This window comes from Schistocerca americana, chromosome 3, assembly GCF_021461395.2.
Source record: "Schistocerca americana isolate TAMUIC-IGC-003095 chromosome 3, iqSchAmer2.1, whole genome shotgun sequence".
Classification (NCBI taxonomy): Eukaryota; Metazoa; Arthropoda; class Insecta; order Orthoptera; family Acrididae; genus Schistocerca; species Schistocerca americana.
The window spans coordinates 979,208,787-979,227,612 of NC_060121.1; the positions used below are offsets into that span (position 1 = coordinate 979,208,787).

Genomic DNA, 18,826 nt, shown 5'->3' on the forward strand with positions numbered 1-18,826 from the left:
TGACCTAGTAGATAGTGTCGGAAGATCCATGCGGCTTTTCCCGGATGATGCTGTAGTATACAGAGAAGTTGCAGCATTAGAAAATTGCAGCGAAATGCAGGAAGATCTGCAGCGGATAGGCACTTGGTGCAAGGAGTGACAACTGACCCTTAACATAGACAAATGTAATGTATTGCGAATACATATAAAGAAGGATCCTTTATTGTATGATTATATGATAGCGGAACAAACACTGGTAGCAGTTACTTCTGTAAAATATCTGGGAGTATGCGTGCGGAACGATTTGAAGTGGAATGATCATATAAAATTAATTGTTGGTAAGGCGGGTACCAGGTTGAGATTCATTGGGAGAGTGCTTAGAAAATGTAGTCCATCAACAAAGCAGGTGGCTTACAAAACAGTCGTTCGATCTATACTTGAGTAATGCTCATCGATGTGGGATTCGTACCAGGTCGGGTTGACAGAGGAGATAGAAAAGATCCAAAGAAGGGCGGCGTGTTTCGTCACAGGGTTATTTGGTAAGCGTGATAGGGTTACGGAGATGTTTAGCAAACTGAAGTGGCAGACTCTGCAAGAGAGGCGCTCTGCATCGCGTTGTAGCTTGCTGTCCAGGTTTCGAGAGGGTGCGTTTCTGGATGAGGTATCGAATATATTGCTTCCCCTACTTATACCTCCCGAGGAGATCACGAATGTAAAATTAGAGAGATTAGAGCGCGCACGGAGGCTTTCCGGCAGTCGTTCTTCCCGCGAACCATACGCGACTGGAACAGGAAAGGGAGGTAATGACAGTGGCACGTAAAGTGCCCTCCGCCACACACCGTTGGGTGGCTTGCGGAGTATAAATGTAGATGTAGATGTGACATGTAGATGTAGATAGCATACCAAGCGTGTTACAATGCATGTGTTCGAACATCAAAACATTGACTGTTACTCAGTAATAGACTTTGACTTCACTGATGTGCAAATGTGTTACTGTCATACAGATTGCCTTTATTTTCACTGCTGTTACGTTTGCAGTGCACTCCAAAGTTAGAATTTTTGGTTCATAAGGTTTATTCTTTTATTCACTGATCTCGTAGAAAGTAAATCCATAGACATTAACACAGGTTTAGGTGATGCAGAACTATTTTTAGGTGTTTTATTTGCTGTGGGGCCCCAGGTACATCTGGTTTTTGCACCAGACGTACCTAATATAGAGATGCTTCTCAAACGCGTTACTGAAACCGTTAAAACAATTCAACGCCATTTGTTGCTGTTTGAGTAGATCTGACAGAACATTATCTGATGAGTATGTACGTGTGTAGAAGAAGATGAAGTATATTTTCAAAAAATATTTTGGGATTCTGACTGGAGAGCTATATAAAAGGTTCTTTCATAAAGTATTTTCGAATATCCCCTTGCGGAAATAATGCAGCAGTGTCAAGGACAAGGTCATTTTATTCACAAGTGAGGTGACAGGTAGTTCACCATTGTTGGACTGTGTGCCAATATGGTAACAAATTCAGACCAAATGAAACACACATAACACAATAAAGGGTGTACATACAGTTGCGTCAGTACACAGTTTACACCCTCTGGTGGCAATGCAACCGTGTATTCTCGCATGCAAACGATCATTAAGGTGTTGAATAGTGTCCAGCGACAGACTGCATCTAGCATTTTGCGCCTTTTGTTGCAGTTTGGCAATAGTTCTAGCTGTCCCTGCAGAACGAATAAGTTCCAGTATGGTCCTTACATGCTCAGCTGGCGACAGATCTGGTAACCTTGCTGGCCAGAGTTGTTTCACACCACTAGAAGCACGTTGCTCCACAGCAGCCGTATGTGGCCGTGCATTGTCCTGCTGGAAAACCACACCACCATTCTGTCGAGGAAATGGCAGTAGCACATGAATAGTAGCCTGTCTAGTGTAGCGGACAATGGTTACTTTACCCTGCAGAAACAACAAGTGTGACCGCGGGCTTTACTAGTGTCCACCACACCACGAAGTCTGGAATAGGACCTGTGTGTCATGGTCGAATGCACTCAGAAATAGGCAGCTAACCAGGTCTATGCCATACTCCATCACCCACATGCAGTCAGTACCTATTCTCATCGTTAAAGACAACAGAGTGCCAATTTATTTTATGTAATATATTTAATGGTATGTCTAGGGCCCCCCGTCAGGCAGACCGTCCCCCAGGTGCCGGTCTTTCAATCTGACGCCACTTCGGCGACCTGCAGTCGGTGAGGATGATGACGAGGACAGCACAACACCCAGCCCCTGGTTGGAGAAAATTCCTGGCCCAGCTGGGAATCGAACCCGGGCCCAGATGACTGACAACCCGTCACGCTGACCATTCAGCTACTGGGGGCGGACAGAGTGCCAATCATCTCTCCAGTTAACTCTTCCAGGACACAAGACTAGCCGTGCTTGGAGTGTCATGGTGTCAGTGGTAGCCTGGCTACAGGCAACTGTGACCTTAATCCTGCTGCAAGTAGACGGTTGCCACTAAGCCCTCAGGACACACCAGCACTACATGTGCCTCGATTTTGCCCCTACCGTAAGTTAGTTTCAAGTAGTGTGTAAGTCTAGGGACCGATGACCTCAGCAGTCTCGTCCCTTAAGCTGTCGGCACACGGACCGTGCATCCGAACGTTGAGCGTTGAGTGTGCCGAATTTCTGACGTCATAGCGTATAATAGCACGTTCGGGAGTCTTTCCGAATGTGCAGAGAAATATCTGGCATGTCAGATGTTCTGAGCGTGCGTCTGAGCGTTGACCAATGAGATGGCACAACGCCACCTACATCACATGCACGCCGTCTCCATTCAGTACAGAGTTGTGGCCGCCATATTGGCATTCATTTCAAGCCTGTATGTATATATGCCGTTTCTGTGCACCGATAAATTCAAAATCACTGGAAAACCCATTGTTAACTGTGTGATTCGTTGCAATAAAATAATGAGAACATGCCAGACCGAGACTCGAACTCGGGACCTTTGCCTTTCACGGGCAAGTACTCTACCAACTGAGCTACCCAAGCATGACTCACGCCCCGTCCTCACAGCTTTACTTCTGCCAGTACCTCGTAGTTCGAGTCTCGGTCCGGCTCACAGTTTTCATCTGCCAGGAAGTTTCAGAATTATTATAACTTGCGTTTTATGAGAGTAGGCTATTTGAAGGCAGCGGCACACTGAAGATCCACCCAAACCGCATTGCTCTTGGTACAATTTGTTATAATTAAATTTCAATTAACAACATAATTATCAACGATTAACGCTTAACATAATAAGATTAGATAGTAACTGTGTCTTGTTGGTTTAGCGTAGTGAATAGCGTCACTCTCCAGTAATAAGTTCGTAATTCGGGCTGTGGTTCGCGTCCAAACCTTACCTAGTTTTTTTTTTTTCCTAACATTAGCATTTTTATTAGGTTCTGATAATTTATTATTAGTTTAATACAAGTATATGCTATAATATTTGATGTTATGTAAATATAAGTTCACCCTTTTCTTTTACTCTTCGTAATTCACATGTTGCAAGGATTCTGCTACTGGGTAGGAACAGTGATCAACTAAGACTGACCTTGGGATTTTACTGAAATGTGGGAATGATGAAATAATGTTTATCTTATGCGGAGAAGTATTCCAAATTTGTACCGCACTGTTTGTAATGGAACTTATATAAGCCTGTGTCTTTATTGATTGGACACGGTATTTTCCTTTTCGTGGACGATGGAGGAAATGTGCGTTTTAATAGAGCTAACGTGGGAATTTTACGCGTGCCCGTTGAGTAAACAGTGTGATTTGCGAACTAGAAACATCCCTCAACTGCCGTTGGAGTGCGTTGCGATCACGTATGCCAGGTTGGGACCCACGAACCGTATGCAGAAGTCGCATCGTTCCTGTGCGTTCAGCAGCGCGTTGAACTTCGCTCGCTCGACATTAACGTTCGACGGCACGGTCCGTGTGCCGAGAGGTTTAGGAATTCACACACATTTGAACAGTTTTGAACCGCAGCTCGCGTAATGCGTCGATTTTGTCTTGTGTCTGTCCTGTGCAGGGCTACAAAGCCCGGTCTACAGGCGTTGGAATGTTGCCCAGCCCACTGTTGAAACCATCGACACACCATCGGCACATTGTACCCATAGTGTCCAGCAGTACATGTACTCGTCCATCCAGCTTCCCACATCCTCAAAATGAGACACTGTTCAATTGGCTGAAGCCGTTCAAAAGGAGTACGTACTCGTTGGTGGAGTGTGGTTATGCCGTATGAAGAAGGTTGCGAACACTACTCAGCTCTAAACTGAGCACAGTTACTGCCTGAAGAGCCAAAACTCAGCACTATCTGATTGTCGAATACCGTGACAGATGACTCACTAATACTACACCCCATTAATATGCACAAATTATACCATAGTTGCGCTGAACGTAGACCTTGAGAGTGTTGCATTTTTTTGCTCAGGCATTTGAAGTTCATACAGAGCTTCTCCCAGTTTCTGGAGTGAGTACAATGCCCCAATTTTTATAAAGGTTTCCCGGTACTGCTCAGATTGCTGCGAAAGTTACTCAGCTTTTTCTAACACTCACCAACAGACAAGACCGATTCCACCATGGGCCCAGTTGCGGCTGACACGAGGGATGCTGCCAGGATGAAGAGCGGCAGCACGTGTGGAGCGAGGACGACCAGCACTCTGCTGACCACGTGGGCTGACAGGCACAGCAGCTGCTGGGGGCGTCGGCCGTACCTGTCGGCAGCAGGAGTCAGCTCAACCCGTGTGTCGAGGTCCTGGGCAGTCCAGCTAGCAGATACACTCCCACGATTATGCGCTGCCACTTATTAAACGAAATACTCCATTTATTTGTTGATGGGCTTTGTAGTTGGGACAGAAAATAGCAGAAAATGGAGTAGCCGAGACCTTAGACTGTTTATGAGTGACTGTCAACACTTTCGGCTCTAATCCCATATGCCAAAGGGGCGCGCGTGTGTCGTCCGTGTGGACGGCGCCCGTATCCCGTAAGGGCGCAGCTTTTCAAATGGTTCAAATGGCTCTGAGCACTATGGGGCTTAACATCTGAGATCATCCGTCCCCTACACTTAGAACTACTTAAACCTAACTGACCTAAGGACATCACACACATCCATGCCCAAAGCAGGATTCGAACCTGCGACCGTAGCAGCAGCGCGGTGCCGGACTGAAGCGCCTAGAACCTCTCGGCCACAGCGGCCGGCGCGCAGCTTTTTCATTTGCTGCAGTGTGCTTTCCCATGTGCTCCAAGACTTTCGACTTATGATAGCTATGGCCGTTCGTATTTTGCCTTCTTGATGCAGCCGACATAAGTATGCATGTAAACTCTCGTGAAGAAATGAAGAACAGAAAGGTCTTCCAACGAGCTTGAAAGCAAGGAAGCTAAAGTTTCTGCCTTTTCCCTTCTTTTTATTTTTGGAAAAGTGTAAGAACGCTAGAGCCAAACATCATCGTAATCCAACATGGACAAGGCCGGTATAAACTGTGTCAACCAGATTTACAGCTACCACCCAGTTGCGAGAAACACATTGAAGTGGCGAAAAAACCCTTCTTTCCCGTTTCCCTAACGTCTACTGTGAATGCTTTTATTTTGTACACGGATGTCACCAAGCAGAAGGTACCTCTAGTGGAACTTGTAAAAAGGAAGTTAGTATGGACTTGTTAGCTGCGGGAGCAGACATTCGATCACTGGAACCAACAGCAGCCTCTAGCCTGGATAGAAATTTTGGTCATCTTCTTCCAGAACAACAAAGGAAACGCCACGTGCTACTTTAAAGGTCGCTTTGGCAAAGGAAAGAAAGAGTCTGGGAAGCGGATAACGAAAGAAACCAGAATGTCATACAAAGACTGCAGTGTCTGACTTCGTGTACAACAACGTGTGAACTACAAGTCATCATTTTTTGTCATTGCATATGAAGTAAATATGCAGTTGTGATGTTAATTTTTTTGTTTTTATTTGTGACATGATATAAAAGTTTTTCGAGAGTGGGGGGAAGGGGAATTTTTTCTTGTTCTTGGCAACATTAATATACCAGTGCTAACGCGAACGTATATACATAAAACGAAGCCCATTTCCTGATCTCTAATGTGTGGGGTATAAAATGACATATGTATGTGAGTCTCTGAGTCTCTTTAAGTTTACAATCAAAACATCAGGTCACCTACGCTGTCGAAGAGGAGAGGTATCAGAGTTGAATGTGTTAAACCTAGTTACGAAATGCCATCCATGAGACAAAACATGTTTGTGAAGAACGAAGAAGAGCTGAAATGGTTCAGGGGATGAGGCATGTGACCCTTTTCATAAACAAGATACTGTTGACGATAAAATTACGCTAATATCTCTTCTTTGTCAGTCTATTCGATTTACTCACTATCCGTCCTCGACAATACGGTCAGCAGCTCACGGGCTTGCGCTTCGCGATGCTGTCTCTCGATCACGGGCCCTGTGTCGATTCCTGGCCAGGTCGGGGATTTCCTCCACTGGGGACTGGGTGTGCGTGAGTTGCCCTCATAATTATTTCATCATCAGTGATGTGCGAGTCGCGGAAGATGAGTGAAAAAAAAAAAAAGTACATGAACTCTGGCGGGCCAACTTCCCAGGATGAGACCTCCGTCCAACAGTGCTACACGCACATTTCATTTCATTTCAAAGAAACACACGGAACACACAATGGAGTCAACATCTGCAGTTGCGCTGATGGGATGCCCCAAAGCATTATGACCGCCTGTTTAATAGTATGATTATCACTCTTTGGAACGCATATATCAGCAATTCTGCATGGCATGAATTTGCCCGATAGTGTACCAAATATTCTCCACCGAGCTCGTGCTAATTTTGTGACCCAGGTATCAAAATGAGTTCACAATCGTGCCCCTCAAACCACTGCAGCTTGATTCTGGCCTTGTAACACGGGACAGTTAGCGTGGTGGAAGATGTCGCCGCCGTCAGGGAAGACATTAAAGATGAGGGAATACAGGTCTTCCACAGCAATAAACACACAATCCACATCTGCAGTGGTACCTTCAACAGAGCCATAGGACGGACGAAAACCCAGTTCAATGTCCGCTGTAACATAATACTGCTTCCACCGACCTGCGTCCATGGGACGGTAAGTTGGCGATATTTTTGGAGTAGCTTGGGAACCCAACAAGGTCGTCTGCTGGAGGTTCAATAACTTGCAGTAAACGGTATGCTCAGAAACAAGTGTGCCTGCACCACCATTATGCTCTGTCTTCAGATCTGCGACAGATCGCTGCCCATTCTGCGTAATGGGCAAACCTCCGACCTTCATGTTCTGCAATGAGGTATGGACGTTCAAACCCTTCTCGCCTGCTCGTGGTTTCACAGTCGTTCATCCATTTTCCATAGATACGACAGTAGCAAGCGAACAGCAGACCAGCTTCACCGTTACCGAGATGTTCGTTCCCAGGCACAGCGTCATAACGGTTTGTACTTTGTTGAGCGACGTATCTCAGTGTATCCTCCAATTTGCGTCCTAATATCGTGGCCGACCTCCTTTAGCCCGGGGTAGTAGTGCAACTCGACACAGTATGGACTCAACAAGTCGTTCGAAGTCCCCTTCAGAGATACTGAGCTATGCTGCCTCTATAGCTGTCCATAATTATGGAATTGTGTTGCTGGTGCAGGATCTTGTACGCACACTGACCTCTCTATTATGTTCCATAAATGTTCGAAGGGATTCATGTCGTAAGCTCTTGGTGGACGAATCACTCACTCGAATTGTGTGGAATGCTCTTCAAGCCAATCACAGACAACTGTTTCCCAGCGACTGACGTATTGCCATCCATAAAAACTCTATCGTTGTTTCCGAACATGAAGTACACGAATGGCTGCAAATAGTCTCCAAGTAGACGAACATAACCGTATCCAGTCAGTGATCGGTTCAGTTGGACCAGAGGTCCCAAGCCCATTCTGTATAAACACAGCCTATAACGTTATGGAGCCACTACCATTTGCACAGTGCATTGTTGACAAATTGGGTCTATGGGTCGTAGGGTCCGGGCACACTCGACCGCTACGATCAGCTCTTACTACCCCAAATCAGGACTCATCTGACCGAGCCAGGGGTTTCCACTCGTCTAGGGTTCAACCAATATGGTCACCTGCCCAGGAGAGGCGCTGGAGGCGATGTTGTGATGCTAGCAAGGGCTCTCACATTGCTAGTCTGCTGCCTTAGGGCATCCTACGTGAGCGACAGAAGCACGCGACAGCTTAAGGCGACAAAACACAACAGCAGGTATAGTTAGGGAAGTGCCTACGTGAGCAACATCTGTGTCGCTGCCTGTCTCCCGCTGCAACTGGCGTCGTTTGAATTCAAACGTGTTTGAATCGTGTCACTGCAGCACGCGCAACACAGAGCGATAGGCTTCTTGGCAAAGCAGTCGAGCGGACGCGACGGCAGCTATGAATTACTTATCATCCGATTTTAAGAAAACTATTCGGTGAAAAAATCTGATTCTTCCGCAACCTATAGCTTGATATCCTTAAATGATAAAGGTCAGAATCTATTTTCGTTATTCGTCATAGTTACTGTTCTGCACGAAATTGAGTACATGGCTGCACGTAATTTTTAAGAATTTGCAGAGGTAAGAATCACATTGTGTAGACTTTCCGTATAGTTCATTTAAGGCCATACATTATCGCATATGAAATGTAACCAATACATCTCAATTGTGTTTAAAGTTGAGACCACAATGATACCTCTTTTCATTCTTGAGATATTGGTTGTTATATCCCTGGTTTCCTGCGCTTTGGGAATCTAATGGTTGTAAAAATCGTCGTATCTCATAAAAGGTCCAAGATATCGAAACGACAAATTCTGGAAATGGCAGCACGCAGAAAGGACTATTTTATCATATGATTAACACTCAATACGTTTTTGTAAACGCGTGAGCAGAGCTAAAACAAGACTCCCTATAACTTACACCATGAGGTTTTGTCCAAATTTTCATAGCCAAACAAAGGGAGTGAAACAGGTAAACGGGGTATCAAAGTGACCAGCATGAGGTCTAGTTTGGCATGAAAATATTTAACTGCTTGAATATAATCAGGGTAATGAACGAAGACTTAATTAATAAGCTGAGGAATAATTGAAATCTTTCACGAAAAGCTACTATAAATGAAGTGTCAAAAATGACATCTGTTCAAGACCTAGCTATTTTGCACATAAAAAGACACATTGGGGCGGTATTAAAATGTCAAAAAGACTTCCTTCGAATCAAGTACGTTAGGAAGGCAAACGAGGAGTCAGTAAGATCATGCTTTCTGAGTAAAACTTGAAATTCAAAAGTGGAAGCAATCAGTCAAATATTTTATGAAATGATTTATGTAAAAGAAATAAGTAGGCCTAGGTCAGAGAAACGTTCTACGTGCCTTTGAATGATGCTCGAAATCATGAACAGAAGACGAGGTGCTCCAAACGTTTCTCTAATATTTTTTATTTCATACTTTTAGACAAATCATTACACAAAACGTTTGACTTTCTTTTCAAAAACTTTGTAAGCTATACTTTTACAAACTATTTAGTGTAATTGAAACGCTTGGCCTTAACACTGACTGCTGATGAATTACGTTCACAACATCAAATATCTTTAAAATTTCATGGTTCATTGTAATTTATTAGGAATTAAAAGTGTGTGGTAAACTGGTGTAGGTGTGAAGATAAGTTCTTTGGCAAGACCTTAAAAATATTCTTAGCGATGCAGTGTAAACAGTATACATAAAACATAGTATACAAAATCGTAACTCAATCAGTAAAAATATAAAAACGTCCAGGTATCGAACCCAGAACCTTTTCCTCACATGTGATTATGAACTGTCTACGCTACCCCTACAGCTAGCTGTTGTTAACTGGTGTCAATCTGTGTACTTATGTTGGAATTTAGTGTAGTTAATCATGTAATAGCCATTCGGCCGCATTTATTGGCTGTTAAAAGGTCTTGATCATGTAAAAAGAAACATTCATATTTAATTTATTGATGAGTAGTCAAATGCTCCTCTGCTCATTCACGTGTATTCCAAGAACTTGTCTGGTGATCTTCGTAGTTGACGATACTTACGAAATTCTCCATGGAGATTCCTCTATTTGTAAATTTCATGCACAGCATTCCTTTTCACTTTATTTTCTTAAGTATACCTAATTCTGTAGCCTTACTCTCCAGCTGCAGTATTCCGCAGTTTAGGGACGCCGTTTTATAGAAACAGCTGGTTGGCTCTAAGCAGCCATCTTGTAGCGCGACATGGTCGCTCGCACGCAGGACACCCAAGGTTGTCGCCCAACGTTACTGCTTGTCGCTGGAGTGTCGCGTATCCAGAAGTCGCTCGCCTCTGTCGCTCACGTAGGACACAGCCTTAGCCGATTATTGCCTGATTTCACCGCACTGTCTCAACGGGTACTTTCGTCGTGCGCCCCACATTGATTTCTGTGGTTATTTCACGCAGTGTTGCTTGTCTTTTAGCACTGGCAACTCTACACAAACACCGCTTCTCTCGGTCATTAAGTGAAGGACGTCTGGCCACTGCGTTGTTCTTGTTGAGAGATAATGTCAGAAATTAGGTATTCTCGGCGCACTTATGGCACTGTGCATCTTGGAATATTGTATTCCCTAACGATTTCCGTAATGGAGTGACCCAAGCGTCTGTCTCCAACTTCCATTCCTGTTTTAAAGTCTATTAATTCCCGCCGTGAGGCCGTAATCACGTCGGACAACTTTTCACACAATCACTTGAGAACAAATGACAGCTCCACCAAAGTACTGCCCTTTTAAACCTTGCATACGCGATGCTACTGTCATCTGTGCGTGTCAAGTCAGTGTATATACAAGAGGCTCCAAAACGTAGGTTACACATTATTATCGCAGATCAAGTAGCTTTCATTGAATGCTACACTACACTCCGAAGCGAGTCAGATAAATGACATTGTCACTAAATCTCTGCAAACAACAACCGGAACAGAATGAGATTTTCACTCTGCAATGGAGTGTGCGCTGATATGAAACTTCCTGGCAGATTAAAACTGTGTGCCCGACCGAGACTCGAACTCGGGACGTTTGGCTTTCGTGGGCAAGTGCTCTACCAATTGAGCTACCGAAGCACGACTCACACCCGGTACTCACAGCTTTACTTCTGCCAGTACCTCGTCTCCTACCTTCCAAACTTTACAGAAGCTCTCCTGCGAACCTTGCAGAACTAGCACTCCTGAAAGAAAGGATATTGCGGAGACATGGCTTAGCCACCGCCTGGGGGATGTTTCTAGAATGAAATTTTCACTCCACAGCGGAGTGTGCGCTGATATGAAACTTCCTGGCAGATTAGAACTGTGTGCCCGACCGAGACTCGAACTCGGGACCTTTGCCTTTCGCGGGCAAGTGCTCTACCATCTGAGCTACCCAAGCACGACTCATGCCCGGTACTCACAGCTTTATTTCTGCCAGTACCTCGTCTCCTACCTTCCAAACTTGACGAGGTACTGGCAGAAGTAAAGCTGTGAGTACCGGGCGTCAGTCATGCTTCGGTAGCTCAGTTGGTAGAGCACTTGCCCGCGAAAGGCAAACGTCCCGAGTTCGAGTCTCGGTCGGGCACACAGTTTTAATCTGCCAGGAAGTTACATTTCTAGATGTCGCTTCATATACGAGGGTGAGTGAAATGAAAACCTTAAATTTGTAATAACAAATCGAAAATTTCACGCCGTTATCCTGTAAGTTGGTAAGCGTGCTACAAACAGCGTGCAGATTGGCCTGGAGGTGGCAGCATAGTGCAGATGCACACATACCGTCACAGTATCACGATAAAGATGGCCGCCCCCCTTGCGACTTGCACCAGGGAAGAACAGCGTTCTGTTATTCGGTTTCTGCGTAGTGAAGGTGTGAAACCTATTGAAATTCATCGACGAATGAAGGTTCGCTACAGTAATGCATGTTTGTCATAGCAGCAATTCTACAAATGGAGTAGGAAGTTCGCAAATGGTGTGACTTCAGTGGAAGATACTCCTCGTCCAGGTCAGGCACAACGAGTTGTGACTCCACAGGATATTGCAGCAGTTGAAGCCATAGTGAAGGAAGACCGCCGAGTGACACTGATTGACGCAATGGGGGGAAAGAAGTTCCGTTCTGATGAAGAGGTACGCCACGCGGTACATGAGTGGTTGCGCAGACTACCAAAAGAATTTTTTTCTAAAGGAAGTTATGCACTTTGTAAGCGCTGGAGGACTTGCATTGAGCGTGGGGGAGATTATGTTGAAAAGTGATACAACTTTGTACCACTTCTGCACAATAAATAATATTTAAAAAAATATTAAGGTTTTCATTTGAGTCGCCATCGTAATTTGCACGCTGTGATGCACCTGTTATCCGTACCGGAGCACAATGGTAACTACAGGAAACCCGGAACATAACACAAAAAGGGAAGGGACCCGTGGTCTAGGGATAGCGTCTTTGATTCATAATCAAATCGTCTTCGGTCCCGGGTTCGATCCCCGCCACTGCCTAAATTTAATAAATAATCGGCATTGGCAGCCGAAGACTTCCGGCATAAGAAGTCAGCCTCATTCTGCCAACGGCCTTGTCAAAGAGGGCGGAGGAGCGGATAGAGGCTCAGGGCACTCTCTTGTCATAGGGGTGGGAAATTGCCCCTAAAGGCGGAAGAATCAACAATGATCAACCACATGAGGATGCAGAAGGCAATGGAAACCACTGCATTAAAGACACGTAACGTGTATCCACAGGACATGTAGCCTGTAATTGAAGAAGTGTCATGATGATCTCTCCATTGGCAAAAGATTCCGGAATAGTCCCCCATTCGGATCTCCGGGAGGGGCTGCCAAGGGGGAGGTTACCATGAGAAAAAGATTGAATAATCAACGAGAGGATAACGTTCTACGAGTCGGGGCGTGGAATGTCAGAAGCTTGAACGTGGTAGGGAAACTAGAAAATCTGAAAAGGGAAATGCAAAGGCTCAATCTAGATATAGTAGGGGTCAGTGAAGTGAAGTGGAAGGAAGACAAGGATTTCTGGTTAGATGAGTATCGGGTAACATCAACAGCAGCAGAAAATGGTATAACAGGTGTAGGATTCGTTATGAATAGGAAGGTAGGGCAGAGGGTGTGTTACTGTGAACAGTTCAGTGACCGGGTTATTCTAATCAGAATCGACAGCAGACCAACACCAACAACGATAGTTCAGGTATACATGCCGATGTCGCAAGCTGAAGATGAACAGATAGAGAAATTGTATGAGGATATTGAAAGGGTAAAGCAGTATGTTAAGGGGGACGAAAATCTAATAGTCATGGGCGACTGGAATGCATTTGTAGGGGAGGGAGTAGAAGAAAAGGTTACAGGAGAATATGGGCTTGGGACAAGGAATGAAAGAGGAGAAAGGTTAACTGAGTTCTGTAACAAGTTTCAGCTAGTAATAGCGAATACCCTGTTCAAGAATCACAAGAGGAGGAGGTATACTTGGAAAAGGCCGGAAGATACGGGAAGATTTCAATTAGATTACGTCATGGTCAGCCAGAGATTCCGAAATCAGATACTGGATTGTAAGGCGTACCCAGGAGCAGATATAGACTCAGATCACAATACAGTAGTGATGAAGAGTAGGCTGAAGTTCAAGACATTAGTCAGGAAGAATCAATACGCAATGAAGTGGGATACGGAAATACTAAGGAATGACGAGATACGTTTGAAGTTCTCTAACGCTATAGATACAGCAATAAGGAATAGCGCAGTAGGCAGTACAGTTTAAGAGGAATGGACATCTCTAAAAGGGGCCATCACAGAAGTTGGGAGGGAAAACATAGGTACAAAGAAGGTAGCTGCGAAGAAACCATGGGTAACAGAAGAAATACTTCAGTTGATTGACGAAAGGAGCAAGTACAAACATGTTCCCGGAAAATTGGGAATACAGAAATACAAGTCGCTGAGGAATGAAATAAATAGGAAGTGCAGGGAAGCTAAGACGAAATGGCTGCAGGAAAAATGTGAAGACAGCGAAAAAGATATGATTGTCGGAAGGACAGACTCAGAATACAGGAAAGTCAAAACAACCTTTGGTGACATTAAAAGCAACGGTGGTAACATTAAGAGTGCAACGGGAATTCCACTGTTAAATGCAGAGGAGAGAGCAGATAGGTGGAAAGAATACATTGAAAGCCTCTGTCAGGGTGAAGATTTGTCTGATGTGATAGAAGAAGAAACAGGAGTCGATTTAGAAGAGGTAGGGGATCCAGTATTAGAATCGGAATTTAAAAGAGCTTTGGAGGACTTACGGTCAAATAAGGTAGAAGGGATAGATAACATTCCATCAGAATTTCTAAAATCATTGGGGAGAGTGGCAACAAAACGACTGTTCACGTTGGTGTGTAGAATATATGAGTCTGGCGATATACCATCTGACTTTCGGAAAAGCATCATCCACACAATTCCGAAGACGGCAAGAGCTGTCAAGTGCGAGAATTATCGCACAAACAGCTTAACAGTTCATGCATCGAAGCTGCTTACAGGAACAATATACAGAAGAATGGAAAAGAAAATTGAGAATGCGCTGGGTGACGATCAGTTTGGCTTTAGGAAAAGTAAAGGGACGAGAGAGGCAATTCTGACGTTACAGATAATAATGGAAGCAAGGCTAAAGAAAAATCAAGACACTTTCATAGGATTTGTCGACCTGGAAAAAGCGTTCGACAATATAAGATGGTGCAAGCTGTTCGAGATTCTGAAAAAAGTAGGGGTAAACTATAGAGAGAGACAGGTCATATACAATATGTACAACAACCAAGAGGGAATAATAAGAGTGGACGATCAAGAACGAAGTGCTCGTATTAAGGGTGTAAGACAAGGCTGTATCCTTTCGCCCTTACTCTTCAATCTGTAAATCGAGGAAGCAATGATGGAAATAAAAGAAAGGTTCAGGAGTGGAATTAAAATACAAGGTGAAAGGATATCAATGATACTATTCGCTGATGACATTGCTATCCTGAGTGAAAGTGAAGAAGAATTAAATGATCTGCTGAACGGAATGAACAGTCTAATCAGTACACAGTATGGTTTGAGAATAAATCGGAGAAAGACGAAGGTATTGGGAAGTAGTAGAAATGAGAACAGCGAGAAACTTAACATCGGGATTGATGGTCACGAAGTCAATGAAGTTAAGGAATTCTGCTACCTAGGCAGTAAAATAACCAATGACGGATGGAGCAAGGAGGACATCAAAAGCAGACTCGCTATGGCAGAAAAGGCATTTCTGGCCAAGAGAAGTCTACTAATATCAAATATCGGCCTTAATTTGAGGAAGAAATTTCTGAGGATGTACGTCTGGAGTACAGCATTGTATGGTAGTGAAACATGGACTGCGGGAAAACCGGAACAGAAGAGAATCGAAGCATTTGAGATGTGGTGCTATAGACGAATGTTGAAAATTAGGTGGACTGATAAGGTAAGGAATGAGGAGGTTCTACACAGAATCGGAGAGGAAAGGAATATGTGGAAAACACTGATAAGGAGAAGGGACAGGATGATAGGACATCTGCTAAGACATGAGGGAATCACTTCCATGGTACTAGAGGGAGCTGTAGAGGGCAAAAACTGTAGAGGAAGACAGAGATTGGAATACGTCAAGCAAATAATTGAGGATGTAGGTTGCAAGTGCTACTCTGAGATGAAGAGGTTAGCACAGGACAGGAATTCGTGGCGGGCCGCATCAAACCAGTCAGTAGACCGATGACCAAAAAAAAAAAAAACCCTCTCTTCTGACTGTGTGCCACTCTTGTTGCGCATTAGTCTTAGCGTGAGGCGACATGTGTATCTCTTCTTCTGAAGTCCCCATGTGCTCTCCTTACAGCTTCAAGTGTCGCCACAGGGCGGCATTCAGTGTCGTGGTGGGTGGTGGTCGTAACTGTTGGCTCATCACTGTAGGTACAGCCCGTGATGGGTTATCGCTCTACTTCTCGTTCCTCTTTATCTTTTGTCATTAACCAATAGCGTTACACTGAGGCGACAAAAGTATTGGGATAGCGGTATGCACATGTAGAGATGGCAGTAGAATGGCGTACACAACGTATGAAAGGTCAGTGCATCGCCGGAGCTGTGATTTGTACTCGAGTGATCCGTGTGAAAAGGTTTCCGAACGGATTATGGCCGTACAACGGGAATTAACAGACTTTGAACGCGGAATGGTGGTGCTGCCGAGATGTATGAGACATGGCACTTCGGATATCGCTAGAGCATTCAATATTACGAGATCCGCAGTGCCAAAAGTGTACCGAGGGCACCAAATTTCAGGCACTACCTCTCACCGAGGAGAATGCAGTGGCCGACGGCTTTCACCTAACGACCGAGCGGTGTTTGCGTAGAGTTGTCAGTGCTAAAAGGAGAGCAACACTGCTTCAAATAACCACAGAAATCAATGTCGGATGTACGACGAACGTATCCCTAAGGACAGGCCGGCGAAATTTGATGTTAATGGGCTTTGGCAGCAGACGACCGAGGTGAGTCTTTGCTAACAGGGCGACATCTGTGCAGTGCCTCTCCTGGGGTCGTGACAATATCAGTTAGACCCCAGACGACTGCAGAAAACAGTGGCTTGGTCAGAAGAGTCCCGATTTCAGACGGTAAGAGCTGACGCCAGGGTTTGAGTGGGGCGCAGACCCCATGAAGCCATGGACGCAACTTTCAACAAGCTACTGGTGCCTCCATAACGGTGCGGGCTGGAATGAAGTGTATCCTCTGGTCCAGTTAAACTTTGACTGGAAATTTCTATGTACGGCTACTTGGACACCACCTGCAACCATTCATGGACTTCGTGTTCCCAAACAAAGATGGAATTTTTATGGACGACAATGAGCCATGTCAGTGGGCCACAATTGTTCGAGATTGCTTTTCAGAACATTCTGGGCAATTCGAGCGAATGATATGGCCAGCCAGGTCGCCCGACACGAATCCCATTGAACATTTAAGGGGTTTAATCGAGAGGTCACTGCGTGCAGAAAATCCTTGCACCAGCAACGCTTTGACAATTTTGGGCAGGCTGTGGAGGCAGCACAGCTGAGAATTTTTGTAGGGGACTTTTAGCGACTTGTTGAGTCCTTGCCATGTCGAGATGCCCCACTACGTCTGTGAAAAGAAGGTCTGAGTCGATCTATCTTAGGGGGATCCCATAACTTTTATCACCTAAGTGTGCAATATCTATTGGCATTAAACTCGTCACTCGCATTAGCTACAAGCCACAGAATGCTGTGGACAGATATATCTGTAGAGCCCAGTGAGAGCGAGCATACCATGGACGGACATATGCGTCACACCCACTTGCGCACATGCTGATAACATCCTGTGGCCATAGAACTGAGCTATAGAGTGATATACAGTTCAACGTGAACCCTCGAACCACAGTGCAACTACGCATATTTCGTATATACAAATCACTTCCAACTCTGAAAAGTATCAGATAAATATTGTGGGATTGACTAGGTGCCAAACCCATGACCTTTGGATCAGTAGTATAGCTCTCAACCACTGAGCCACCAAACCACATAAGTGGATATTAATACCGTATTAATACTGTTAAATTAACATCATCATCATCATCATCATCATTTAAGACTGATTATGCCTTTCAGCGTTCAGTCTGGAGCATAGCCCCCCTTATACAGTTCCTCCATGATCCCCTATTCAGCGCTAACATTGGTGCCTCTTCTGATGTTAAAGCTATTACTTCAAAATCATTCTTAACCGAATCCAGGTACCTTCTCCTCGGTCTGCCCCGACTCCTCCTACCCTCTACTGCTGAATCCATGAGTCTCATGGGTAACCTTGTTTCTCCCATGCGTGTAACATGACCCCACCATCTAAGCCTGTTCGCCCTGACTGCTACATCTATAGAGTTCATTCCCAGTTTTTCTTTGATTTCCTCATTGTGGACACCCTCCTGCCATTGTTCCCATCTACTAGTACCTGCAATCGTCCTAGCTACTTTCATACCCGTAATGTCAAACTTGTTGATAAGGTAACCTGAATCCACCCAGCTTTCGCTCCCATACAACAAAGTTAGTCGAGGGGGGGGGGGGGGGGGGGGGTTTATGGGCGCTCAACATCGAGGTCATCAGCGAAAGTTAGTCGAAAGATTGAACGGTGCACAGATAACTTAGTCTTGGTACTGACTTCCTTTTTGCAGAAGAGAGTAGATCGTAGCTGAGCGCTCACTGCATTAGCTTTGCTACACCTCGCTTCCAGTTCTTTCACTATGTTGCCATCCTGTGAGAATATGCATCCTAAGTACTTGAAACCGTCCACCTGTTCTAACTTTGTTCCTCCTATTTGGCACTCAATCCGTTTATATTTCTTTCCCACTGACATTACTTTCGTTTTGGAGATGCTAATCTTCATACCATAGTCCTTACATTTCTGATCTAGCTCTGAAAAATTACTTTGCAAACTTTCAATCGAATCTGCCATCACAACTAAGTCATCCGCATATGCAAGACTGCTTATTTTGTGTTCACATGTCTTAATCTCATCCAGCCAGTCTATTGTTTTCAACATATGATCCATAAATAATACGAACAACAGTAGAGACAGGTTGCAACCTTGTCTTACCCCTGAAACTACTCTGAACCATGAACTCAATTTACTGTCAACTCTAACTGCTGCCTGACTATTCATGTAAAGACCTTTAATTGCTTGCAAAAGTTTGCCTCCTTTTCCATAATCACGTAGAACAGACAATAACTTCCTCCTAGGAACCCGGTCATATGCCTTTTCTACATCTATAAAGCATAGATACAATTCCCTGTTCCACTCATAACACT

The 18,826-nt window shown here is 44.6% G+C and overlaps 1 protein-coding gene across 1 annotated transcript in view; it reads right to left on the reverse strand.

The window, feature by feature from the left end:
• Positions 1-18,826, reverse strand: part of LOC124606605 (solute carrier family 22 member 7-like) — a 148,801-nt gene that overhangs the window by 73,916 nt on the left and 56,059 nt on the right. The window contains exon 4 of the mRNA XM_047138589.1: positions 4,568-4,725. Within this exon, the coding sequence (XP_046994545.1) occupies positions 4,568-4,725 (158 nt within the window). The remainder of the gene's footprint in view (positions 1-4,567; positions 4,726-18,826) is intronic.